The sequence below is a fragment of the Dermacentor andersoni genome, chromosome 6, assembly GCF_023375885.2.
Source record: "Dermacentor andersoni chromosome 6, qqDerAnde1_hic_scaffold, whole genome shotgun sequence".
Taxonomy (NCBI): Eukaryota; Metazoa; Arthropoda; class Arachnida; order Ixodida; family Ixodidae; genus Dermacentor; species Dermacentor andersoni.
The window spans coordinates 51,402,906-51,430,824 of NC_092819.1; the positions used below are offsets into that span (position 1 = coordinate 51,402,906).

The 27,919-nt window shown below is 49.6% G+C and overlaps 1 protein-coding gene across 1 annotated transcript; it reads right to left on the reverse strand.

Moving 5' to 3' along the window:
• Positions 1 to 737: 737 nt before the first annotated feature.
• LOC129382542 (chitinase-3-like protein 2) lies at positions 738 to 27,449 on the reverse strand. Its single transcript, XM_055066687.2, has 6 exons — positions 27,436 to 27,449; positions 21,264 to 21,550; positions 18,836 to 19,194; positions 14,410 to 14,646; positions 12,590 to 12,970; positions 738 to 1,328 (listed from the first exon to the last, which is right to left on the reverse strand). The coding sequence occupies exons 1-6, from the start codon at positions 27,447 to 27,449 to the stop codon at positions 1,092 to 1,094; spliced, it is 1,515 nt and encodes a 504-aa protein (XP_054922662.2). The 3' UTR covers positions 738 to 1,091.
• Positions 27,450 to 27,919: the final 470 nt, after the last annotated feature.

Consider the following 27,919-nt stretch of genomic DNA (forward strand, 5'->3'; position numbering starts at 1 on the left):
TTTTAGAAAGGCTGTTGATCGGAAAGATGGCTTCTCCGCTAAAAGGGTGATTGCAAGGACAAACCAGCTTTCAAGGTGGCGATGTGTTGGTGTTACTCCGGTTGAAGTTCGTGTTACCATAGCGGAAAGTACCGCATAATGAATGCTGCGCCTAGCTCTGTTGTCTGCGAATATGCTCCTCGCTGTTATAAGTACATTTGTGACACATTAAGTACTTGAATAAATACGAGCGATCGGATAATGAAATGCTAGCAAGTTTCGAAAGGATGCTGACCTGACCAGTTGGGTAACGCACCGCACAAGGCCGTTTCAAAAAGCTGGTCACTGCACTGTTCAAATATGTAAGCTCTATTCCGTCTCCTCAGCTCTATGCAGTTCCACTGTGGCTTGTACCATACAAGCAGTAACGAATATCGGCTGCGTGTTCTCAGAAGTCCGGAAGGCTCACCAATTGTGCAGACGCTCGTTCTCTCTCCTGTTCGAATGAGACGGCACACAATTTTCGCTGCATCGGACGAATCTGGTGAGATAAGTTTAGACATGTGGATTGCTGGAAAGATTGACGGAGAGATGGCTACTAGGCGTCTTCGCTCAGTCTGAACACGTTTACGAACATAACCAGCGAGATCTGTTCACAGAAACAGTTGTTTTATTAGGCAGGTTCGTGCCGATCGACCACTGCCGTCTCGCATATTTCACGGCGAAAAAAATACGCAAAACCAGCAAGGCGCCACAAATCTGCTCTTTCTGTATATTCTAAGCACACTGAGGCCTTCAAGGCCTCAGTGTGCGGATTGATCCTGCGTTTTCTAGTACACTGAAAAAAAGAAGAAACAAAAAAAGAACGCTTTCAGCCAACTTCCCGGAGTCAGTTTTGCCAGGCCGCCACACATGACCGCTTCTGCTCGCATCGGCATCCGTGCCTGCTTCAGTACCATTGCGTCGCATCCCTGCTGCCAGCATAGTGGCATAGGTCGAAAGTCCCGGCTCCGGTACCCGCAGCGCGTGGTTGCTGCGGACACTGCAGGATCACGTGATGCCCCGACCAGAGGTCCTGCGCGTGCTGTTGCTGCGGTTTCCAAAGAAACGGACTAAGCGCCGGCCATCGCGGCACCAGCGGCTCTGCTTAGCGGGTTCACTACGCCGCAGACTCCTCTGTAGTCGTCGCTGGTGACGTCCCACATCATGATGCCTCCGAGAGTGTAGTTGCGGACCAGGAGCGCCTTGCGATGCACGCTTTCCGCATTCTCGTAGCTCACGGCTTCGTTCTCTTTCAAGGCGACCGGGTTGCCCAGTTCCGTCACGTTCGCGTTGCTCCAGCTGTTGTCCTACGTTCCAGAGAAGAAGGTGTAATGGTTTCCCAGTGCGCGTGCGCGTGCTAGAGAGCGAGGGAATGTTATCAATAAATAAATAAATAAATAAATAAATAAATAAATAAATCAACCAACAAACTGATGAATCGATCAATCAATCAATCTTTATTTGGCATCCTAACGGATGTTTGCGGCGCGGACATACAGCCCGCTGTAGAAGGCTCGGCTGGATGTGTGCCCCAGAAACACGGTAGACAATGGTAGCTATAGCGTACGCTATAGTAAAGGCAACTACGGTAGTTGTGACGAACAAGTATCGCAAACCGTCGGTACACCGAAAGCATGTAACAGTGACGCTTAGGATAGAGTACATACAGAGATAACCGTAAAAGTCCACTGAAAGCAGAAGCGACGAAACAACGGATGCATCATTCAGGAATACATAGAAATAAATAGGGAAATGTTTCGGAGGAAAAGAAAAGGAAGAAATGTGCAGCCCTATACTTTCGGTCTAAAGTCGGACACGCTATGAGTACATTCAACGCATATATTATATATCGCACGTATATATATATATATATATATTCTCCTTCATTATCTTCTTCTGTATACGCAGTCGGACATTTTTAATTTTTCCGGGGAAGGAGGGGCGAAAGAAACTTCGTGTGACCTCAAAGAATTGTTCACTGAAGTGACGGTCTTATATGAGTATATACAAGATCTCATAGTAGAAGACAGTTCAATTTCACAGCCTGAGTCCTCTCTCGCCACAAAGAATCTGGCTTCTCTCGGTGGTGTAATCTTCCTCCGTAAAATTGTTTTATACTTCGCTATCACTAATACTGCTTCGCCTTTCCGGAGAAACTGCAGCATCACTCTCTCACTCTCTGTTTTCTCTGAGTCCGAGTGTAAGTGTTGCTGTGCATGACTGCTGTTTATTCTGATTTCGAGTTGATCCGGCTTGCCATCACTTTTATTGCTGAGTGATTTATACAGGTTCTCCCTACTATCATGCACCAAGACTTAGAGAAAGAGCAATTGCGTTACTCGAAGAAAACTTAGTGCATATTGTTTCCAGTAAAGTGGAGTAGCCGCAATAATTTTTTCGTTACTGAGATTTATTTAGGTAATTATAATTAATTATCTAACTCGACAAGTATTGTAATTATCGAAGTGCCAATTAGGCATCTGTAGGCACCTCCAAATGACGTTTAACTGCGGTGTTTTCAACGACGTACTAATTGCGTAAAGTTTCTTCCGACTGGTCAAGAAACACCACGAAGGACGAAAAATACCACGTGACTACGCTCCCGACCACACCATAAAGCAGCGTCTTCAAATAAGCAGATTGAAAGCAACTGCTTTGCCTGTCGCTAACCCGACAGCGCATCATTTTGATAATGGTACGGAAGGAGCACCAACATCAGGCTTCGCGGCTTCGCAGCTACATTTCGCGCCACAAACTTGCTCCGGACCAAAGCTAAATTAAAGTGACGGTATTGTTTCTCATAAGACTGTATACGCGCTGCAAAAAGAGGATCGTGGCAAAAAAAAAGAAGAAGAAAAAGCGAAATAAACAGACCGGGCAGTGACACACGTGTAGAAAAAAGGCAAAACCAATGCGTTCAAGAAAGTAAATGTTCCGCTTATAAATAAGCCGAATTGGCAATCGGGACGTCCAAACGAAAAAACAAATGCACGCAGAACCTTTTCTGGGATTTACCTGAATGATTGACGTAATAGTTCTGCGGAAACCCGCAAGGTGGAGCGAAGTAATCTATCAAGAGAAAAGGAGACATCCGCCCAGACGTAGTTAATTGCCACAAAGGAAACCCGCACGAGTTTCTCGAAAGTAAAGCCTCGCAGTTGAAGGTTTATTAATTATTTATCTCCAACTTGCGGTTTTCCGCAGAACTATTAGGTCAAACTCTTGCCTTTTCTTCCGAGTTGTTGATCGACTTCGCCCTGCCATCTGCTAGCCGCCTGGCTAGCCCAAATGGCAGAGGTGTTGCCCCGAAAAACGGTGGTCTCGGGTTCGAGTCCCGGACCAGGATGAATTTCTCTTCAACTGCGAGGCTTTTCTTTCGAGGAACCTGTATGGCTTTCTTTTTTGTGCAATTAGCTACATCGGGGTGAATGTCTCATTTCCTCTTTGATGATTATCTGAATGATGCGTAAGCATTTCCTATTACTGACGAGGTGTTTAGTGGTATTATGCTGGCGTCTTTCGTATAATTGCAAGAACGACGGCGAAAGAACCGTGAAACGAATCGCGGTTGCAAAACCTGACCGTTAAGTGAGACCCGCAAGAGACGACGTCGAAGAGGCGATTGGAAGCAATGTTCGCTGGTAATATAGATGGCCCGCAGCGGATGTGGACGTGGGATGAAATGAGCAGAGAGATACAGCAAATGAAGGCAATATATGCAACATTTATTAAGTGCACTGAACCATTATAAACCGCGATCAACCCTGCTCCGGCGGCGAAACGATCTGCCAAAGCAGCAGTGTGTGGCCTGTGCTGACAGCTCCGTGAGCGATGTGTTCTCGCCGCTTCGTTGGCGTTGAAGCGAGAGGCAGCACGAAGGTGAATTCGCTCGCTGCGGCGGGCGCTGTGTTGAAAGCGATCGTCTCACGGGACGGGCGGAGGGACAATTTTGCCGTTGGGTAAGGATAAAAATGCTTGCGCATTTAAAGCCACCAGATTTCAGTGTGCCCTTATGATCTATGAATTCCTAAGCGCCGTTGAACACCAGCTTCTGCCTAGAGGACGTGTTCGAATAGGTCTCCTCCTGCAGCTACGCATTACTGATTCCGCTTTGTCACGTCTTCGGTGGCTTTCTTGATCACCGACGCTGGAATTCTACGGCAGACGTCCGTTATCCTTGCCTTGAGCTCATCCGACGTCCGTATCGATCATGTAAACACGATCTTTCACGCAACCCCAAAGAAATAAATTTAGTGGAGACAGGTCAGGCGACTTAGCTAGCATATCCACGACGGTCGGCGTCACGATATGAGCGCGCGCGATATGAAATCGAAACAACTGGAACGCGGAGTCGCGTCAAATGAACGGCGAATCACTGTCGCTAGCAGTCCCCAACGAGACGGCGCGAATGAAAATGAAATCGATAATGAAAACTCGAAAGGGGTTCCGACACGATACGTATAGTGCGCGCCCGTGTTTTGCGTCCACGCAGTTTGTGACAGCGCGTCGCAAACACGACGTCGGCGTGACGTGTTCGGAGCGGCGGTTGCGTTCGTGTGCCCCATCGACAGACGATGCGGCTGTGGGCGGTAGTACAACCATAGAGAAAGAAATTGTACAGCCCTTTCTCTATGGCAGTACAACAATCCTCGGTGCAGCACGCAGCCGCAATTGAACAAAGTGAACGCTACTGGAACATTCCCAAACCGGCGGATTACGGAAGGCCACATTATGGCAACGATCATTTTCCTTCAGTTTCCTCGGTCTTTCTCTTCTTTTTTTTTTTTTCCTTGCAGACCAGCAGCGGTTGAGCCGAGTTGTTGATCTCGGCGATAAGGGCCGTTGCGGTCCAGCGTGGCGACGAGCGATGACGTATACGGCGAACTAAGGAAAGACGCCAGCAGGCACAGCAGCGCATGCGTCGACAGCTGATAATTGCGCTCAAATCTTGCTCTAAGAAGCGGCCGCCGAGTGACCCGCCAGTCATTTGGCGTTGGACGCCGCAGTCGCCCGTGTCAGTTGAACCTCTGCGTCTTGTACACATGCTCCTGCAACGATTGTCGACGTTAGGCGCGATGTATACAGCACTTCACCGACCCCCGAAGCAGCCATGGGTCCCGCCGCTGCCTTTCTGCTGTGCTTCGAAGCTTTAAGTCGCGGCGCTGCTCCACTTGTGGCCAGGACTTCTGCAATTGCGTTTACGAGACTCTGTTTTGCTCCGGAATGCTCGCACGGCCCGTTAGAGCTCACGGAATATGCGTATGCGACGCGCGGCGGCCATTGCATCCGTTCTCGCGCACGAGCTGTCGCTCCTGACGCCCACGACGCTCCGCTGATAAGTCTGAAGTGGCGCCTGCCGTGGTCTTTTCTTTTGTGCGCGTGTTCTCACGAACGAACTGACCATGTCATTTAACCCGAGGAACAACGAGGCAACTGTCGTCGCCACGCGCTTCAACTACCTTGCGAGGTGAGCCACTGTGTATGCGTATGCACTCTACATCACAGCTAAGATTATCCAAGCTGTTTAAAAACAAAAAGTGAAGAATTCACGGTGTAAAATAAGATAAAACCTTTGGTCTTCCATCGTCAGAATTCTGGCATCCTAACACCGTAGCCTTAAAAGCGCCTTGCACTGTGCTTTTCTTCTGTAACAGCTTGGCTAACGTTAACTCGGAGGCCCTATATCTTACAGTGGCGTGGCTTTCTTTTTTTTTATAACTGCATGACGGCCTCATCCTATGTTCAGCCGTTGACGCGAAACTAGCGTGTTTCTCCAAATATATCGTGTCCCCCCTTTGATATTTCTGTCCTCTTAATGCGCCGTGGTGAAGTCTTTCGATTCGTTGCAGGAATATATCGTCTTCGATACAGTTACGTACGGAGGTGCGCCGCCGGGGCTCTGCGGAGCAGCTCGTCTTAACGCTAACCGCTGGGCTCGAGTTTGGTCTCCACTGCGCACGCGCGGAAAAGAGTCGGATGCCTGCTCATCGCTTCCTTGGCCGATACCCACCTCGTGCGTTTGCTTCGTACCGCCGTGGCCGCGCTGCGTTCCTATCGCGGCGATTCCTATCGTGGCTTTAAAATGACGTTGCCACGGCGGCCACGCAAGTAAGCGCGAGTGATGGCGGTTGACCGCGCCTCGTATTAAAACCACATACCCACGCAGCGCGACCGTGGCGGCGGGAAGCCAGCGCACAATATGGGAACTGGACAACGAAGGCGATGAGGCACCCGACTCTTCTTTCTTTTCTTTCGCGCGTGCGCAGCACAACTCGAGCCCAGCGGCTAACGTTAGACGGTGCTGTCCTGCACCGCAGGACTCGGGCGGCGCGCTCTGGTCAAGGCTGCTCACCTCTGCACTCCAGCTCTGCTTGCCCGCTGCCGCTGCGTATTTTTGCGCCTTATTCAGATTTACAACGCCGTTAGTGCGGCGTGAATGTGCTCGCGGTGTAACTGTCGCAGCCCTGAGCAAGGCAACTGACGCCGATGTGTGCGGGCGCCTCGCGCGGTCTTCGAAGTCGCGCGGTCAGTCACCGCGCAATCCGCGAAACACTTTGTCGCTGGAATATTTGAGGCGCTGTTTGTCCAATAAATTTAGTTGGAGCAACGAAGGACTCCGCTCACGCCGACAGTAAGACGTCTGAGCCCGTTCTCTTACTTCGTTTAAAAAAAAAATGTGGGTTTTTACGTGCCAAAACCATTTTCTGATTATGAGGCACGCCGTAGTGGAGGACTCCGGAAATTTCGACCACCAGGGGTTCTTTAACGTGCACCTAAATCTAAGTACACGGGTGTTTTCGCATTTCGCCCCCATCGAAATGCGGCCGCCGTGGCCGGGATTCGATCCCGCGACCTCGTGCTCAGCAGCCTAACACCATAGCCACTGAGCAACCACGGCGGGTTTACTTCGTTTTGAGACGTCAGTTCGCGTTATATTTGTAACATGCATACATGTATATACATAGTTATATTTCCTTTTCTGGGGCCGAAAGTATTACGCCATCCCCTTGTATTCGTGGTCGCATTATTTACGTGCGAATGCGCTACGTTGCAAAACGCCCGTTCTTGTCACGGCTTTTTTTTTTTCTCTTCCCAATCGTAGGTGAAGCTCGTGCAACCAAGTGACCGTGGCGCTACCCTGACGGACAACGGAACAACTGTCGTCGCCGCGTCGCTTCGGCATCTAATCTCCGAGGTGGGAGTGTTTAGCTTGCGAGGGTGGCGCGGCCATTAACTTCATCAAAACTAATTGACAACATTGGCAAATTATGTGCAGTTAACTGTAGTGCTTAATTAGGCACGAGCTTCCTTGGACGGCCGCAGCCACATCGGGTCGTCGCCGTGGCGGAAGCGAAGAGGACGGGGTGGGGCGATTCTATAGCTTCAGGCTGAGCTAACACTAGGCAGGTAGCTGACACTGCGCAGGCCACAGCTGGCAGCGGTCCTCTCTCTCGTTTGCGACACGGCCATCGGCCCGTTCCGAGTGCTGTCGCTTCCCGGCCACAGTTTCGCGTCCACGCGCGCGAAAGAGCGCGAAATGTGGAATCGCGGAAGTCGGTGGCATCCGGAAATAGTGCCAGGCTAACCCAGTGGCGCATTACTTCCAGTTCGTCCAGCTACATTGAAGCACGGACGTTGCCTTCGTTCCGCGGCGCGTTGCGGCCAAATTACGTGGCCGCTTTTTTTAGAGCGCAGCTCTTTGGCGTCCGTTCCTGGGTTTCGCGTCGTCGTCGGCGTTGTCGTCGGCCTCGTAACCAGCTCCGCCCCCCTTTCATCCCCCCAGCGCTAGCAGCGACCGACTGATACCGCTGGATGCCGCTGACGCCGCTAGAGAGTCAAGATAACGTGACTGCATAGAACACCGTCGCCGCCATGCAGAAAGAGGAGGAAAGGGTCCCCCCCTCCCCTGTTCTTGTGTGGCGGATAGGGTGCTCTTCAGTTGCCGACGCGCCGGTTATTTCACGTAGGCCCCGGCACGTCGACGAATACGTGACCACCTTCCCACGGCTAGACCTGGTTCTTAGCGCTGCGGAAGCGAGGGTATCATATTGTTTGTGTCGGCATCGGCGGCGTTGTCCCTGAAACCAACTCCGCAGCTGGGGTTGACTCACTATCGGCGTCAGCGGCATCAGTCAGTCGCTGCTATCTCTTCCCTCCTCCCTTTATCGTGTTGTCCGCTTGCTGCGCGCGCTTCTGCCCCCATTGTTTGCCGCTGGGTGTACACGCCGCCCCCCTCCCCCCTCTTCCTGCGAGTCTCCGGTTGTCAAAGCGCCGGCTCGAACTTAATTCCTTTCTTCGCTCCTCCTCCAATGCAACCCCTGTGCGGTGGCAATCAGAGAGCCAGATCGGTGGCGGCGGATCTGCATATGTGCACCGCCCGAGCCGAAATTGCCGCTGCCGTTCGCCCTGTGCGGTGGCAATCAGAGAGCCAGATCGGTGGCGGCGGATCTGTATATGTGCACCGCCCGAGCCGAAATTGCCGCTGCCGTTCGCCACTGCGAAATTATCTGCCAGTTCTTTCTGAGCCATGAGCGAGACCACCGATGGAAGTCCTCCGTCTGCTGCTGCTGCTGCTGCTAAACGAGCTGCCAGAGCAGAGGCCCAGCGCCGTCGCCGTCAGAATCCAGAGGTGCGTGCCGCCGAAGCAGAAGCTTACTGTCGCCGCCGTCGAGATGATCCAGGAGTACGCGTCGCCGAAGCAGAGGCTAAGCGCCGCCGCCGAGAAGACCCTGCCGTTCGCGCCGCCGAAGCGGAGGCTCATCGCCGCCGTCGAGAGCAACCAGCAGTAAGCGAGGCTGAAGCAGAAGCTCATCGCCGCCGCCGAGAAGACCCTGCAGTTCGCGCCGCCGAAGCGGAGGCTCATCGCCGCCGTCGAGACTTATTTGCTGCGCTCAAATTTCGCATTAGGAAGTAACGTAATCGTCGGTAATTTTTTTTTTCTTTTCTATTCCTTGTGCCACGCTGTGTTTTTGTCGCTCGACGCGCGGACCATGTTTGACGAGTTCATCTCCCACCACGGCTCGCGCGATGGCGCTCGTCATGGTGAGTACCCACTTTCTGGTTATATGCGTAATTAGAATAGTTGTCCCTTAAGTTTCAGGTACGCATCCCAGGCCTAAGCTTCTGGCCCACTCCAGCAACGTCCCTGCACCGAGCCGTGTTCCAGACGAATGGCGTGCAGCATCTGTCGTCCCACCGTCTGTGCACTTCTGCTCCAGCCTCACAGCTACTGGTTGTCTGGCGAGTGAAGAAACCTGCACGACCTGCCCTGCAGTACGTCGACTTTGCGTAAGTAAATCCGAGTTCTTCTGGCCCTTACTGTGCTAGCGCGCTGACGAGTTCTTCACACGGCGCCTCCTCGTTGTTTTATTTCCCCAGCCTTAGCGATCAGTCACGTGCGGCGGATTTTTCTGCGCCCCACACGCATGACGTTCAGCGCCTGTCGTCCCACCGTCTGTGCACTTCTGCTCCAGCCTCACAGTTGCTGGCTTCCTGGGGAATGAAGAAACCTGCACTACCGGTCCTGCAGTACGTCGACTTTGCGCAAGTAAATAAGTCCTTCCGACCTGTACTGCGACAGTGTGCTGACGGCTCATTAACACGCATTCTTCTTTATTTTGTCGTTTCAATCGGCAACCCTTGTCTCGACATCCGCCGCCCGTCAAGATCTGTCTCGCCTGCTGAGTAGGCGATGAAATCTAGTGCTCACCGTAGTGCAGCAAGCCCTGCACTCGCGACAGTTCATCACAATGCTAGGCCCGATGACGTTGAGCTGCATGAAAAGTCCATCTCGTGCTCCGTGGTTCTTCGACGACACTGCACATCGACGGCATGAGGCGAACAGCGACGACATCCCTGCGAGAGTCCTTTCGGCCCGGTAGTTATGTCATGGACGTTAGACTCGTATTGACAGTCCGTGACCGTTTCACGAGCGGACCAAAACAATTCTACGTAACACGCTGGCTCATCTGTGGTACGCTGCTCAGTCAATCGGGCTTAGTGCACGTTAATTCACATTGTGCTCTCGTAATGGTATGCTGATGCTGGTTCGCATTGCGAAGTTGCGCGCGCGTATGTGTTCGCATCAGCATGCGTGTGTGTTTTGCTGCATGTATGTGGCTGCACGTCTATTTGTTGTACGCGTCTGCGACTTCTCTAATTTCACCTGGTTGTTGGCATCAGTTTCGCTGAGGGCGTGATCACTTCTTCGATGAAACTTTTGTTGGCTGGCCTCGTTTAATCGGTGGATTCCTTCAGAAGGCTCGTTGATGGTTCCGCAGTGATGGTCGCGCATCTGTTCGGGATCCCTTCCGACTTTGGCTCTGGGCGTTCCCATTAATTGAAGGGCGTCCACTCGTTATTTGTCTGTGGCCCTTGCCTTGTCAGCTTCCTTTTCTGATCCAAGGGGTCTCTGTTTGTATACTTGCCTGATACACATTTTGTTTATCAAGTCGTTCATTATAGCTAATGTGAAGCATCGGCGTACCATTGCAAAAAGCATACGAGTATGATGTGAATTAAAGGCAATAAGGCACTTCCGTTAGCCTGTGAGGATCAAGATTATGAGCTTTCCCTTTGAAATCTAGTGCTGGCAGAGCACCAAGCTTATCTGAAAAAAAAAAAAAAACTGCCCAAAGTCATAATTCATGTTAGTGGTGAAGCTGCGTACCACTACACAACCAAGTAAAACGGATCTTCAGCAAGATTGGACATTTATCGGATCACCGGGGGCTCTGAACTCCGGAGGGGGCTCAGGCCCCGGCGACGTCCCCCTCCCCCCCCCCTCGTAGTTGGCGTCTATGTCTGTATATATTCATCATCATGGCCACAGCTGTCTCATGGCCACAGCCATATATATTACAGCGAAGCTGTCTATTGCAAGGATCTGGGGGAAACAAAACTTGTCCGAGATGGTGACAAATTTAAATCATGTGGGCCAATCCTGGTGATCGTGAAGAAAGGGTCCAAGCTCAATGGCACATACCCCTGTGGGCTCGCTGGTCGATGACGATGCATGTCGAAACGTCGGTGTATAAGGTAAAAAATATAAAGGAAAGGAAATAAAGCAAGGAAACGAAAAATAAAGATAAGGAAAGATGAAACAAATTGCGAAGTTACGTGCTTGTGCCTTTATTCAACCCATATAGCACAACCACCATATAGAACTTCGTATCGCTATTGAGCAGTACAGCTTCGGTGGTCTTCCATCTTCACATAGTGGAGGGGCTCTGAATTTTATCCATGCATAACTACACAAATCACTAACCCCGGTATTCAGAAACGCATCCATCCTCGACTAACGTGACGCCTGGCGTGGAGCGTACCGAAGACGCTCATTGCGTTTTCTTCGGCTCGTTCACGACAGGCGTCATTTAGACCAAGTCAAGCATGGGCTTCAAGTAAAGGTGCACTTCGGGAAAATGGGGTTAGTCACAGGTCGAGTGACACGACTAGCTACCACAGCGAAGTTACTGTGAATTCACTCATTCACACTTGCCGGCTATTCCTCAGTGAGGGGAAAGACGAACAAAGTTAGTGATTAATTATCGTGATGACCAGCGTGGTACGCACGGGAAAGATCAATAAAACAGTCTCGACGTCCAGTCGTGTGCAAACCACGGAAAGCAAACAGACATTACACTCAGGTTAACCAGATATGAAACAAACTTTTTTATCATCAGGTACCGTTCATGGTGGCCGCATTTCGATAAAGCCAAAATGCAAAAAATAAAAAATAGGAAAGAGAAAACGTACGTACACCGCGCAGCGGGCCAACGTTAAAGAACCCCAAGTGATTCAAATTATTCCAGAGTCCCCACTACGGCGAACCCCATGATCGGATCGCGGTTTTGGCACGTAAAACCCCAGAAATAATTTTTGAAAACTACTTCTTCCCCTGCAATTATTGCTCATGCAGTCACTCCTAAAGCAGTTGCTAGCGTGCCATTGTTTACGTTTTGTAGATTCCTCATTTCACCTACACGGTGCGGTCGCTCTGTGGCTATGGTGTTCGGATTCTGAGCACGAGGTCGCGGGTTGAATTCTCGACTTCGATGTCTTCCATTTGCTGGGGGCTAAATAAAAAAGTTTTTGTACTTCGGTTCAAGTGAATATCTATCTATCTATCTATCTATCTATCTATCTATCTATCTATATCTATGTATCTATCTATCTATATCTATCTATCTATCTATCTATATCTATGTATCTATCTATCTATATCTATGTATCTATCCATCTATATCTATGTATCTATCTATCTATATCTATGTATCTATCTATCTATCTATGTATGTATCTATGTATCTATGAATCTATCTATCTATCTATATCTATGTATCTATCTCTATCAATCTATCTATCTCTATCAATCTATCTATCAATCTAACCTGCCAATCCATCAGTGAATTAATGAAACCCTTTCGCGTCACCTTGAATAGGTGCACATTTCGAAGAATCAGTCACTCAATGAATCAACAAATCACTCAACCACTCAATCAGTCAGTCTATCCATTTATATACTTGACTATATTTCAATAAATAAATAAATAAATCCCTTTCGCCTCACCTTGAATAGGGTGCACACCTCGAAGTACGCCAGCAGTCCTGGCGTATTGGTCAGTGGCCCCTCGAGTCCGGGCAACGTCGTGTTCGACTCGACCCGCAGTGTGGCCGTGTCCATCTCGAGCGAGACGAGCAGCTGCCTACGGGGCAGCCCGGAAATGATCGCCTGGCGGACCGTCTCCAGCGGCAGGCCCGCCTCCGGGGTGACGTCGGCGGCGGCAGGTGCATCCGGAAGGCCTTCCAAGACCTGGTGGAAGAACGCCTCGTGCTGCTTCCGGTTCCGGATGACGAGGAAGTCGACGAACGGCTTCAGCCGCTTTCCGAACGCCTTCTGGTGCGTCAGTGCGGAATACTCCTCCACCACCGCCACGAGAATCAGGTTGGCCTGGGCGTAATCAGGGCCGTTCGAAAGCGGGGATGAACACAAATCAGGGCCTGTAGGCAGGTGAACTTCGAATAATAACAATTAAAAACAAGGCGTGTCAAGCAAAATCGACGCGAAAGATGTCAAGATCGACGTGTGCGATATATGTATTCATAACTATTGAAATTGGGGGCGTTAGAAATGTTGCAATGTTGCATAACTTCACGATATTTCTGAATTATTTGCGTCATTTTCTTCGTTCCATTGTCAGAGCTTACCTTTCTTTTCTGCCCCGGACCCTCTATTTATTTTCGTGTATTCGTGTCGCGTTTTTTTTTTTTTCGTTCGCTCTTTCATTAACTCTACCAAAAGCCATGGAAAGGGCAGCGTTGTGGCTTCCTCTTCCGGTACGAGCATTGTAAGCACACACGCATTACCGTTCCTGCTGAACACCTATGTGCATACCACCACACCATTGAACCAGAGCTGATGTGAGCACAACGGAAGGTGAATGTGAAACTAAGTCTATCTAATCCTTATGGCTTCCCGTTGGCCTCATCTCGTGCGCTATCGAGGTGCCACGCCGGCGTTCCACAGCGGACCAGCGTTGTGACCATGGCCTCCAAGACTCGCGCGCGCCTGCTGGTTTGTTTATCTTTTGCCTCTCGGTGAGCGCAAATCTCGGAGGCCACATTGGGATGCGCTTTGTAACTGCCAGCGCGCCGTATTTGTTGAGCAGCATAGCATTTTTCTCGCGTTCTTTTCCTCACGGTTTCGTGCCTCTCCGTATCGTGTAACAGAAACTTGTTTATCCACCTCACATAGTTAACGAAAAACGCAAACGCGCCAAGGTAGAAAAGAGATTGACAGGGAACGACCGCATCCCTGTCCGTTTCTTTTGTTTCTTGTGCTTGCGTGTCTTCTTTTTTAATACTAAACTTCTTTAAAATAAGCAAACAATGCATTCAGCAAACGCATGACAGTTTACGCTCAAATGATTCAGTTGTGTGCGTTTCAATAAACACATCTGCGTCATGTTTGTTCCAATTGACTATAGTTTTCACCAGAAAGGAAAACTTGAAGGCATCAACGCGCAGCACATAGGGCATTACAGCATGAGGGCGACGTGTACGTGGGGACACTCGTCCAGGGGGACGCAAGTATAGTCTGGAGTCCAAATTGAATTTATTGTTGTACAGTTGGTACAAGAATTTAAACCTGGCTATTTTTCTGCGCGTTGCGAGTTCGGGCAAGCCGGCACGAGGTGATAACGCAGAGACAGACTGCGTCTTTTGATGAGCATTAAAGATAAGCCGTGCGGCTAGTCTTTGAATTCGTTCCAGTTTACTTATCAAGCCCACTTGGTGCGGATCCCAGACTATACATGCGCATTCCAGTGTGGGCCGTACAACTGTTTCGTACGCCGAGCATCTGAGAGGAATGGTTCGCCGCGCGCGTACCTGCTTGAAGAGCGTGTGCATCTTCTTGAGCAGCCGGATCATCGCACCGCGTTGAGACTCCGGCACGGGGAACATGCCCTCGACCACTAGCCCGTGCAGCTGGTTCGAGAGCAGCCACTTGACCAGGTTTCGCGCGAACACCATGGCGAGCATCTCGTTGTTCAGGTCGCTGTCGATCCAGTCGAGTATGTGGCGGCGCCCGTGCTGGTCCTGCTCGGCGTCAACGTACACGAGCACCTGCCGGATGGGTGCGACGCGGAACGTCGTTCTCGCTGAGCTTTCTTTTTTTTTTTCCTTCCTTTCTTTCATTCATTCTTTACTTTCTTGAAGGGGGGGGGGGGGAGAGGGGGTTGGAGGCGTAGTCGAGTACTTGACATCCCGAACGTCATTCCCTATTCATTTAGATGTGTGCGAATATTCGAAGATTTCGAACATGGAGTCGATTATTTGTCTTGTTCGATTTGGTCCCCGAACCGAATAGTAACTATCCCTAAAACCCAAATATATATATATACATATATATATATATATATTTTTTTTCTCGGATGTCTTTCGAATACTATGCGTCGTCGACTAAAAAAAAAAAACATACACGAAGAAACACGAAATTTAAGCAAGAAATGCGATAACTTTTTGTCCCATGTACGGATGGACATAACGCACTATAGAATGCGCTGCGTCGCTCACACAGGGAGGCTTTCCCGACTAAACAAGATCACTCACAATATAGGTATTGTGCAGACACAGCATGGGCTGTGGGCACTGCTGGCACTATTTACATATGCAGAAGACGGCACGAATTTTTTATTTGGTCGCGAAGGTATACAAACATATTAGCTAGGATAACAAGGCTGTCTTTGTAGGCTTTCTATGACAATGCACGACTGCGTATGCTCTGAAGAGCTTCGAGTTTGCGAACAACAAACTGCTTAGTTGTTCCTAACGCTCCTTCTGTGCTTTGTAATTTGCAGCGTAATGGCAGAAGCAATTTATTTCTGGGAATACTAATATGTGAAATTTGTTTAATAGTGGCGTTGAAAAGGCTATACATTATCCGAAAACAATTCGAAGAATTTTTAAGTAGATTCGCTGCTGTCTCTATTCTATTCGTATTTCATTCAGTCTCAAATATTCCTATTCGCAGACCACTAGGATATCATATGTCATCAACGTTGTCGCCGAAGGTAAACAAATCGCGTTAACGCGCTACACTTAAGCGCGTCATCCGCACACATTGTTGAGCAGAACTGTGCCCGATGACTAAACCGTGCTGTCAGCAGCAAAAGTGGGTGAACGACCTTACAAGGCTTGGCCTTCAATATTACTTGAGGGCCATACTGATCCTCTTCATCTCACGAGGTTAATAGGCGTTGATGAGACCTAATTTCAGCTTTCAACGGCTAACAACGACCTCATCTCGTCCTCATCTCACCGTAATTATTGAGATTTCTATGAGAATTCAATATTATTCGTGATACTGAATGTCAACCTCTATGTGGAGATTTCGGTCGGAAGATAGTTTAAGCTAATTTCTCGAGTTCGGGGCCTGAAACTATATGCAAAATATAACTTGTTACCTTTCCTTTCTACGTATAAAACGTTGTGTGTTCTGATGCCGCTGATGCAGAAGGCTTACAGCTGTCACTCAGCGGAATAAGTGCAATTCTTCGTGAAACGTTTGGTAAGTACAATGTTTCGGCTGCAAAGCATGCTTTGTAAAGACTTCTTGTAGCTTGGGTAACCTACACCTAAATGTACACGTATTTTTAAGAGACAACAATCTCTACAGACAAAATAACGTCTCCAAGATACCGCGGATAACGTGGACTCATCTAAACATTAAGAACAAAGGCACTCCTGAGCAACCACGGCCATCTCTAACCTGGAAACTTGACATCCCCGAGCATTTGGCCTCACGCGACCACAAACCCGCAGATGAGGTCGAGGTCAAAATTGTCGACGTCATTCGCAAAATATCTAGCCTTGCCAACGTTGCCTCACACATTATGCGGTTGGGATCAAATCGAAGTTGAGGCCGCGGCTCCGTGAGGTCGGACTTTCGCGAAATTTACGCTTGTGGTCGGGAGACATGCGGGTTTTCCCGCAAGCAGTCTGATAATCATTTGTGTACGCGCGTGTTTGATTTGTTATTCGGCTACGCATGCTGTGTTGCGCGAAGCGGCGCGCACGACGTCAATCACGCATTTGTTAAGACTCTCGCACACGCTAACGACCGCCGTGTGGGCCGCGAGAGGCGCTGGTTAACATTCCCAGAGCTATGTAGCCGTAGTAGACATACAGAAATACCTAAGAAAGTAGACGGAAGGATGGTGCCGAAGATTGCTTAATATTAAGGCCGCGCGTGCGCAGAGCAAGACACGTGGGAAACCAGCTGCTGGAAGTTTTTTTTTTTTTCGTTCAATTTCGTTTCCGTGTTCTCTATTATTTCTACACAATAACTTAAATGAACAGTTGACTTTCCAAATGCGTCTTCTGGCTTTGTTGTCCGCTTGCTACTGTGGCTGTAAGAAACAAGTCTTTGTAACGAATATATATATATATATATATATATATTCGTTACAAAGACTTGTTTCTTACAGCCACAGTAGCAAGCGGACAACAAAGCCAGAAGACGCATTTGGAAAGTCAACTGTTCATTTATATATATATATATATATATATATATATATATATTGCGGCAATGGAACGTCACATAGGATACCAGGATTATTATTATGCGCGTGCCTCTCTTGCACCCAAGAATGTACCGGCGAGTGCGTGCGCGAAGCAATTTCGATAATTTCGAATAGCATTTTAAAGCCGTGCCGGCCAATCTTATTGAAAGGTCGGCCCGAGTTCCGCCCCAGTCGATGCACTTATGGCTACACGTGCGTATTCTGTGTATACATTTCTCTTTGTCCAACTCCGAGCCTTCACCTGGTAGGACTTTGGTGGAGAAGTTCGAAAATAGTCTTTCGATGTGCTCTCACTTTGAATACCCTCGTCTGACACGTGCTTTTTGCTAGCAGAACTGACGTATACCGACCCTTTAGAAGAGAGCAGTGTAGGCACATGTAGTCGGTGCATGACTCGATGACACGCCGCCAAGTTTGATTATACAGATGCATCCTGCAACCTGGCCACAGCACCTTTATGGCGCACGCCATCAAGTCACGTCGCTCACTCAGCTTGCAAAAGAAAGAATCACTTCTCTTGAAAAAACACAGCTGTGTAGATATACTGCCTATTTGTGGGCCGGGGACGTTGCGACGCCGTCTCACACCGGTAAATGTGCGACCACCGCTGATTAACTGATTATTTACATAGAGAGATATACAGAAGTTATAAGGGAAGGCACGAAGGCTGATTAGATTGAGCCCGATTGGCTACCCTGCACTGGGTAAGAATCAAATGGGACTGAAATATGGGAAGGAAGAGATCGCATTATGCACGGACACGCGCAATGGCGCCTTAATGGCCGAGTTCGTTACAAGCTGTCACACAAGCCGGTGTATCTCAAGCAACGCAGAAGCGCTTTTGTGGCTGTGCTCAGCGCACACGTACGATGACCACGGTACCAGGATCTTCGGTAAAGGGCCAGTCGTTTACTCTCCCTAAAGCTGCCCGAAGGAAAAGCGATGACCTCAGAGAAACCTGTTGTGATTTTGGAGTTGAGGCCTATCACTGCTCGAGATGATGTCAGCCTAGTAGAAATTTTGAACGGTCTGGAGATCGTTGATCATCAGTCTAATTTGGGAATTTTATGACCATCGCGACGCGTCGTCAAGCAATCCTCCAGTCACTCCTGCCTGTGGTCAACCGACTACGTACTATGCCTGCAAGCTTCCCAATTTCATCATGTTACCTAATTCTTCGCTGTACACGGCTGCGTTCCCCTTCCCTGTAACACTGTAATCACTGTAACAGACCACTGGCTATCTTTTCTACGCATCAGACGATGCCCAGCTTCGTATCTTCCTCTTATCTCCGCTAGAATATCGGCTGCACTCATTGGCTCTCTATTACATAACCCTGTCTCCTTGTCTGTTCAATTACGTCCATGATTTCTCGTTCAATCGCTCGCTGCGTGGTTTTCAGCTCCTAATTACGAGATAACAACAATGTCCACTGCAGGACGAAGGCATCTCCCAGGAATCTCCAACTATACCCCGATCTCGTGTCCAACCAATTCCATCATCGGGCTCGAAAATTTCCTAATTTCGGCACACCACCTAGTTCTCCGGTCAGCCTGAGCTGCGCTTCCCTTCCCATTGGCACCTGTTCTGTAAAGCTATGACGAACTAGCCTTTCCTTCACATTTGCTCTTCAAATTGCGGTGACACGTCACCGGTGCTCTAGTCATTAATTTCCTTCCCACACCGCAGGGGAACGTATAAAGAAGAAAACGTGTTTCATTCGGCCGTACCTGCAGGGCCTTCCTCTTCTTCAGATACTCCATGCTCGCGTACAGGCTCGGGTGCTGGGCGCGCTGGTAGGCGTCGTAGTTGAGCATGTCGTCGAACCAGTCGTCCAGGGCGTGCAGCGGGAACACCACGTGGGTGCACACGTTGGCCGGCACGTCGTGCACCGTGTACCGGTAATTGCCGGGCCTCGCGAAGGCGCTCAGGTTCAGGTGGCAGAACACGGCCGGGTTCCCGCTGTCCAGAAGCGCGGCGCGGCCGCCGCGCGCTGACGCCAGGAACGCCACCTCGCTGTCCATCTCGATGTCCGACGCCACCACGTCCTTGAGGAAGTTGATGCGCCGCAGGTAGTTGAGCAGGGCCCCTGCGTGCCGCGGGAACGAGGAAAAAAAAAAGAGATGTCGCGGACACAGACGTCTCTTTAACGTAGCTGGCTGTGTCAGATGGCACCGCTGTTTCGTTGCAGCGTAATCTAATTTTTTTTTTAGGCGAAAGCCTTAAACCTGTTTCATGGTCGCGTTGTGAGGTACAGAAAATATCACCTGACCGAAGGAAGGCCAGAAGCGAACCAAAGCATGTCAAGCCATGTATAAGAGATGATTAATGATTAGCAAAGTTCATTCATGATTGATCAGTGATTTGATCTAAGTGGATTAGGGTGGATTAAGGTGTATTCAGGAGGATTAAGGTTGATTAAGGTCAATTAAGGTAGACTAAGCTGGATTAAGGGGAATTGCAGTAGGCTTTACCAAACTTTCGCCTTCGCGTCTCTTAGGCGATCGCTAAAGACACCTGGAGTTTTTTTTTTTTTTTAAAGAGGCGTCGCCATAGATGACACGCAGTTCAGCTTTGTTTCGAACGAGAAGGGAAGCAATGATACAAACGTGTTGCTAAGTTAAAACTGCAAAATGTGAAGGCTCGAAACTTTGCGGAAATCGGCAATCCGGTTTCGCTGTACTAGTCCTGTATACCTGGCTCTCCTGCTTACGCAATGCTCGGCATGTGTTTATTGTGACCAGAATCTGGCGAAACCTGTGGCGAATCTATGAGATAAAGGATAACATCGTCCATCTACATACATACATGCATGCATGCATGCATGCATGCATACATACATACATACATACATACATACATACATACATACATGCATACATGCATGCATGCATACATGCATACATGCATGCATGCATGCATGCATGCATGCATACATGCATGCATGCATACATACATACATGCATACATACATGCATACATACATGGCAACAACTTTTCACGCTGCCCTTGTCTCGTTCTGCCTTTATTTTGAGGACCATCTGCGCGTTGATTTTTGGGAACTAGGTGCTACCCATGGTTGCCGGGCGTTTCCGGGCGTTGTTTGGTTGGCGGTAGTTTTCAATGACGCCCGCGTTCCGATCGGCCCTCACTACGCACAAGCGCTCTACTCTTGGCCTACACTGCCGTCCTCGACGCTGAATGCACGCATCGCCTCCTAGAGGAGGCGATGATGCGCGCTTTGTAGCCATTTTGCTGACCCGTCTTTACGTGCTCTTCTGCTTACGTGGCCAGCACGCTGTTGAAACGCCAACTACACAAGCGCCCTCTTCAGGCCATGGACGATTGTAATCTTTACACTTTCACAGCCCAGTACGCGGCATCCACAGCCCAGCACCTGCATTTTTGTCGCATAGGAAAGCAAGCACAGTGCATGCCGTGCGCACAAACTGTGAAATGCTGCTGCGGTGGCGCGGGCAGGGATGCGCGGAGGCGAGCGCCATCTGGTAGTGTTGCAAGGAACCTAGTGGTGCGCGCGAGCGAGGGCACAGCATCACCGCCCGGAGAGCCTGGAGAAGCGGCAAAGAAAGCTTTTCTTTAAAGAAAGATAAGGAAATGTACGTTCCCTTTGAACTGCACTTGCCGCTGCAATCTTCACCTAACATTGACTAACGTAAATGGACGAGCTCTGCTACGCGACACAGGGCGTTGTTCTCGTCTCTCAATTTTTTTTTTTCACGCGTCGTAATGGCGCGGGTGGATACAAAAGACGCGAGTAAGTGTGCACAGCTTTTACGACAGTGTCAACTTGCCAAAATGTTCGTGATGTTCAGTGCGCCGTAAACGACAACGCAGAAAGACTGGATCACGCTTGTTCCGTCTTTACCTTTCCTTGTTGTTTTTCCCTCCGCGTTGTCATCATGGCTAAATTCCAGCTCGCCCGGTTCTCCATCCTTGCATACACTTTTTTCTCAAAAGGACCGATTGAAATCAAAACCCAAACCTATGTGCCTAACCACGGGTCCTCTTTCTGTATTCTGAGTAGCTTGTAACTTTACTGAAACCTCTAATGAAGTTCTGGTTGTCATTCTGAAGCGAAGCAACACGTAAAGCTGCGTCCGAGACATGAACGTATGAGGCAGCGTAATTAGCACTGACCGGGCAGCAGCGTGAGGAAGACAATGATGAGTATCAGGCAGGAACCGCATATGTAGAGCAGCGAGGTCCTTAGGACATGGTCGTCGACTCGCATCCGAAGGTGGCGTCGACGACGCAGCAGCTGCTCCTCGGACGACGCCGTGGTGGCGGCGGCGGCGGCGGCAGCGGCGGCTGCCTGCTGTCCTTGTGCTTCCTCCTCTTCCTCAACCTTGGCCGCCTCTCGCTTGCTTGCTTGCTTTCTCCTTAAACCATGGAGGTCACCCACTACGGGTGATTGGCCAGGCAATCTGTGAGAGGAGAGGGTACGAATGAGTGAATGGGGTACGTTAAAGCGAACCTTTATTTTTTTTTTCCTCTTCGCCCAACTTTTCAGCTTCTGCCTGCTGCCTCGCATGATTGACCGGTAACGGACATAAAGTGCAAACAACCAGTGGATATAGGGGCAACCGACCTGGTCCACGGCGGCACGTGATGCACGCAAGGTCGGGCATGAGCTCCAACACAAATGCGCCATCACCGTCATTCCGTCATCATCCTTTCAACGCCCTCATGTGACCATTCCTTTGTTGTCACGCCGCCGTCACTCTCGCCATCGTCGCGCTGTCGTCATGATTACTTCGTCATCATTCCGTTGTCTCCTTCGTCATCATGCCGTCGTGGTCATTCCGTTGTCGACATACAGTGGTCACCGTGCATTCCTATACTGTGGTTATGATGCCGTCGCGGTCGTTCCACCATTGTCATTCCGTCATCGTCATTTCAGCATCGTCATCCCATTGTCGTGCCGTGGTCGTCGTTCCAGTGTTGTCATCTTGTTGCCGTCATACCGTCACTGTAATACCGCCGTTATCACGCAAGCGTCGTCATCCAATTGTCACGCCGTCGCGGTTGTTCCAGCGTTGTCATTCCGTCGTCGTCATTACAGCTTCGCAGTTTTTTTGTCGTTATCGTCGTCATATTGTCATCGTCGTTTCGGCGTGGTCGTCTCATTGTCGTCGTATCGTTATCATCACGCGCCGTCTGCATCACACCATTGCCATCATATCGGGACCATCTTCGTGACATCACTGTCATTGCAACGTCGTCACCCAGTGTCATCATGCCGTCGTCTTTCCTACGCCGTCGTCGTTATACAGTCGTCTTCATTCCATCGTCATGTCCCTATCGTCACTATGTCATTGTCATGCAACCGGCGTCGTGCCGTCGTCATCATTACATCATCAGTCTATCCTTGTGTTTCCAGTTTCGCCATACCACGGTCGTCACGCCATTGGCGTCATGCCATAATCATCATACCGTCATCGTTGTACAGTAGTTGCCATGCCATCGCTGCAATGTCGGCATTCCATTGTCACCATACCGTCGTCTTCATACCGTCCTCAACATTCGTAGAATTCGCGCGGCGAAGTGTTTAAGCTGGGTGAGGTATTTCCCTGTGAAGATGTGTTCAACCTAATCGTGCCCTCTATAGGCTGTTTGTTTTAGCAGCACCACATTAAAAAAAAGTTGCCCGTGTAGGTAATCAACGTAATCATATTATTTAACTTCTTGATTAATTACTTTGCGGCACGTATTTAAATCTACGAATTGTAAATAGTGCTCTCGCGAGGCATATCCACTTGGAACTAATTCCGAGTGTGGCACCGGTTTCGATATATGCAGCATCAAGCTTGCGGTAATAATTCACTTTTGTTCCACTTATCTTTTTCTATGCAAATGGTAGTTTTATGCATTGAAGTGCAAAAGTAATTGGAACGCCAATGCATTTTGTCGGACACCTTGAAAATTTATAGTTTGAAACTGGTGTAGTCCTAAGACCTCGATCGAAGTGGATACGCCTTGCAAACTCGCCGGCTTCAATTAGCGAATTGAACTATGTGCCGTAAAGTAATTGATTAGAAAGGTAAATAGTGCAATTATTTATTCGATTACACATTTTGAATTCTCGTAGAAGTAATGGCTGCCTCATCGAGTAATATAGCTCAATGTTTATAATTGTTGTAACTGCCACAGGCAATTCTTAAAAATTTAGTGCAGCAAAAGAAAAAACCACCTGGTATATTAGCAAGTGGTCGCCAAACAAGAACTATGTTAAATAGCAATGAGAGCTTCGCTTCAATCGATTGCCACAGCGCGCGGGATTCGCATTTCTTTTCTTTTTTCTTTTTATAATGCGATAACGTTATAGACAGACTGCACCCACATTTTAGGCATCCGTCTGAAGAAAATTATGGGCCGACACCGAATGCAGTGCAACCTGGGGCAGCGTCTCAAAGCGCCAGCTGCCACGAGAGAAGAACGCGAGAAACTGTCACGTGACGCGCGTGCCAGACGTTCGAAAGAGTTACTTTGGCATGAGAGAAGCCTGCGTGCGATCGTTGCCCAATGGTTAGAGCATTGGGCTGTGCCGGGAGACATAGGTTCCATGCTTCCATCGGTCAAGCGTTTCTTTGTAGCGTTCGCCCACTTTAGAGGCATCAGACAGAAAATTAGGGTGTGTTGAGCGTACGCGAGCGCTTCACAGTGGGCACGAAATCGCATTTTTTTGTAAAAGACGGAAGATACGAGGAAGGGAAAGGTCACTTATAGTCACCCGAGAGAGAGAGAAAGTAAGAGGAAGGGCAGGGTCGTCGACCAGACGAGCATCCGGTTTGCTACCCTACACCACTCAGGGGAGGGAAAAGGGGAATAGAAAGAGGAAGAGAGTGAGCACTGAGGGCACGTGGGAGGATGCACAGGGGCAATAGAACGCTTCGTCCTATCGTACGGGGATCGCAGCTGTCCAGACGTCGTAATGTATATATGATGCTTTACCTGCCTAGATTTTTGTGTTTAGAGCCCCGTCGAAATGCGGCCACCGCTGCTGGATTTCGAACCCGCGACCTTGTTTTCCGCAGCAGAACGCCATAGCCACTGAGCCACCACTTGCTGCACGGCAGAACAAAAAAAAAAAAGAATGTAAGAGAAAGGAAATAGGTAACGTATGAGGCGAGAAAATTTATTAAGCATTATTGAGCAGTTGCTTACATTTGTTACAGGTAAACAGCCTAATGAAAACATATTGCTTACAGGCTATGCACGAGGTATCCGTGAAAGTAAGGATGAAGGGTACGCTTGCCTATAAAACTTTATCATATACTAATCCTAAGAATGCGACGCCTTCGTGACCTTCGTGACGTGGATTCAGCGAATTCCAAGTAACTTGTGGTAGTTACGGTAAACAGAAGTAATTGAAGATCACTGGGAAAGGCCCTCGTTTTGCAATGGACGTAAAACGGGTTTCCGCGGCCTCTGTCAACGCTATTGTTGACGTTGTTGCCTATCGAGCAAGTGGCTCGCACCCACTATTGGGCGTTGGCGTAGAAATGGGTGTATTATTTCAAGTTATAACCGCCACCGCTGCTTCGTCTTCCTCAAGGTATGAAGGAGATAAACTTTCAGGTAAGCTCCTCTAGTAAGTTTTCAGCGTTATAGCTTCCCTGTCTTTGGAGCGCAGCTCATAGGAGCTTGTTCCTGCGTTTAGCTTCGGCGTCCCTTGGGGTAACCGAGCGAACGAGCACAACGAAGGATGAAAGCGCGAACTGCGAGCGCAGCGGGGGATGAAAAACGGCGACAGCGAAGAGAGCGGGAGGAGGAAAGTGGAGGAGGAGGGTGCAGCGAAAGCGTGAGAAAAGCGTAGTGCCGCGCAAGACGGGCTCTGCGGCGACAACCGCCATTATATATATATATATATATATATATATATATATATATATATATATATATATATAATGTGTGTGTGTGTGTGTGTATATGTCACCTACTCGCTACCTCGTGCGATCTCCTGATTAGCGAGCCAGTCGCGCCACACTTCGCTCCGTTTGCAGTGTGCCGCACGAGACAGATGGTCTGCGCCAGCCACGCTATCCACGCGTTCTCTTTCTAATTTAAACCGTGTACCTACGTAATCCTAATACAAAATATTGACCCGCATACCTCTTTCAAGTGTACCGTTGCGCTCAAATTTCGCATTATGGAGTATCGTAACCGCCGGGGAATTTTTAAACATCGTTTTATTGTCTAGCAATTTTTTATATATACATATGTATTAATCAATGAAAGCGCAATAGTGTTGTTTTTGTTTCTTTACTGCGAAAGCAATTAAGGCGAGGCTGAAGCGAAATATTATTCGTACTCTATTGGTAAATTGTACTTCGGCAATACAAAGAAAGCCAATGAGAAGAGACTTCATAACCTGGAAAACGCGCGAGAAAGAAAGACAGGTGGCGACGCCCCTGTGAAGTTCCCGCACCAGCTTGCCTTGTAAGATGTCAAACCTAGTTAAACACTGTGGTTAAATTTGTCACGCGTGACACAATTAGGGAGGTAGCCTAAAGAATTAATCAGTTATTATTCCGTGATATTTCGCGTTGACAAAGGATAACAATGTGTGGCGTGAAAATAGAACGTCGTAATTCCTGCATAAGTGTCTTTAGGGAATTAGTTACTTGAAATATTCACTGACACTCCCTCGGTACACCAGCTTCTGACAGATTTCATCGAGAATCTCTCTCTTCGAAGCGTTTTTGTTGGAGCGACGATCCTGAACGTGGCGCCAAGATGACGCCTGTGGGTACGTTCCCACATATTGCCCGTATTAATATTTGCTGCGCTTGCATCGCGGCTTGAGGCGCACCTCAATCTATCAGGATGTGCCTCAAACATGATCGGCGAGGAAGCAATCCAGTTGTATTTTTCGAAACCCATCCTCTTGAGCAATCAACCACGAAAGGTTGGCACCGAGTTTCGTCACTTTTTTTTGGGGGGGGGGGGGTGAGGTTGGGGGGGGAGGGGACACAAGGGAGACATTCGGGATTGGGAATTAAGCCTGGCTCCAGCAGCGGAATCAACATTCCCTTAACCGCTGATTGCGACGTCGCGAATGAACGAACGCGTAAATAAAAGCGTGGGCTAGCGTTCCTGACCTGCTCGGCTCGACCGAGTAAGCAGAAGGCGGAACGCCGATGTAAATACAGCCAGGAAAGGTCCTCGAACCTAAACGAAGATTGCGCGAGTTTCTTGATTAGGAGTGCAGATTACAGCCCGCCCGCAGCGAGCAGCTTTTCTTGCCTCCATTTTCCTTCCCGAAACAGCCGTCCCAAAACGGGAAGAGCGATGTCGCGACGTAAGCGAAAAAGCGTGACGTTGCCACGAAACAAGGGAGCAACGAAGGAGCTGGAAAGAAGAGATTCTCGTTTTGGGAAGAAATGGGGGGGGGGGGGGGGTGCGGTTGTTTATGGTGGGCTGCTGCCGCTACGAGTGGAACGTCGAGGGGCACCGCGCGCGCGGCGTAATTATGACGCAGCGCGTTTTGGCCCGACCCGTCGCCTCGCCACGCTCCTCCTGAATGCTTCTCCTGGAGCACTACTCACCCGCTTTACCGCGGTGCACGGTGGCGGTGCCGGCGCGCGACGCCCTGCCAGCTTGTTCACTAACCCGCGATGCCACCGCCGCTGTTAGCTCAGACCGCGCGTAATAATTCCTGCCCGCGCCCCAGCAGCGTGCTCTCTCTCTCCCTCTCTATCTCTCTCTCCTCAAGTGTGCTGGAGCTTGTCGCGGGCACGAGGGCCCCGACCCACGGGTTTCCGTTTGTAATCACGACCTGGCGACGGTGCGGCAACACGCAAATTCTTGTTTTGGCCGCGCCGGCTCGGTTTTCCTGTAGGGACCACCAGCTCGCGGTTTTTCTGCTTTTGATTGCGCGGCGACTGCCTCTTCGCGAGACCGCAGCGTGTTCCCGGCAGCTGGGGACAGCAGGACGACTTCGTTTGTGCTTACTCGATTTGGTCGAGCTTCGGTCCGCGCGGGTGCCCGTGTTTCACTAATGCCCGGCTTATGTTGCTCGCGGAAAGAGTCTGCGAGCGCCAGCAAAGTGGTGAGCGCTTGCTTGCTTCGCGGATCTCGCGTTCTAGTTAGCGCATGCTTGACGGTCGAAGGTAGAGAGAGAGAGAGAGAGAGAGAGAGAGAGAGAGAGAGAGAGAGAGAGAGAGCCGTGTGGGTGAGAGATGTACGAAAGTCGGATGCTGTAAGAAGCGGGGGAAAGGCGCAGGGGGAGAAGTGGGAAGGGAAGGTCAGTGATTTCTCGTTCGCCCAAGTGCAAAGTAGCGGAACGGGATTCGTGTCTCTAACATACTTGGCGCTCGCCATGGCGTGCGAAGATGGAGATCGTGATCAAGCTGTAAGCAAAAGCAACGGGACTTCTCGAAGATAGTAGTCTCCGCCGTGCGATGTTCTGGGACGCGTTAATGAAAACGACGGGTGCGTCAAGGTCCGGCGGTCGCGTGGCTTGCGCCGCGCCAGACCAGCTAAGAATCCATCTCGACGTTTCTGTTTGTTCGTTCGAGTCGGTTATTCTCTGGATCAGCGAGGCATAAATGTCGAAAGCGCCCGAGATGAAGCTGTAATCGGAATGCCGTGTCCGCGCGATGAGAGAAAAAAATGCGCGAGCGGATGGGCGTCGAGGTATTTCGGTGAGACAGATGAGACCGCATTAGCGCGGGGCGGCGGAGTTTCTGGCGTCCGCTGGAATTGGAACCTGCTTCGTCCCGCGCGATTGGCCACGCCGTGTCGTTGGGTAAATATTATTTTCTTCCAGCCGCGGCTTCCTCGCGGTTTCT

Coding starts and splice junctions, on each gene's coding strand:
- LOC129382542 (XM_055066687.2), bottom strand. Junction 19,195..21,263: donor CTTCCTCACGCTGCTGCCCG/GTCAGTGCTAAT, acceptor CGCGGCACGCAG/GGGCCCTGCTCAACTACCTG. Junction 14,647..18,835: donor AGAAGAGGAAGGCCCTGCAG/GTACGGCCGAAT, acceptor CCCATCCGGCAG/GTGCTCGTGTACGTTGACGC.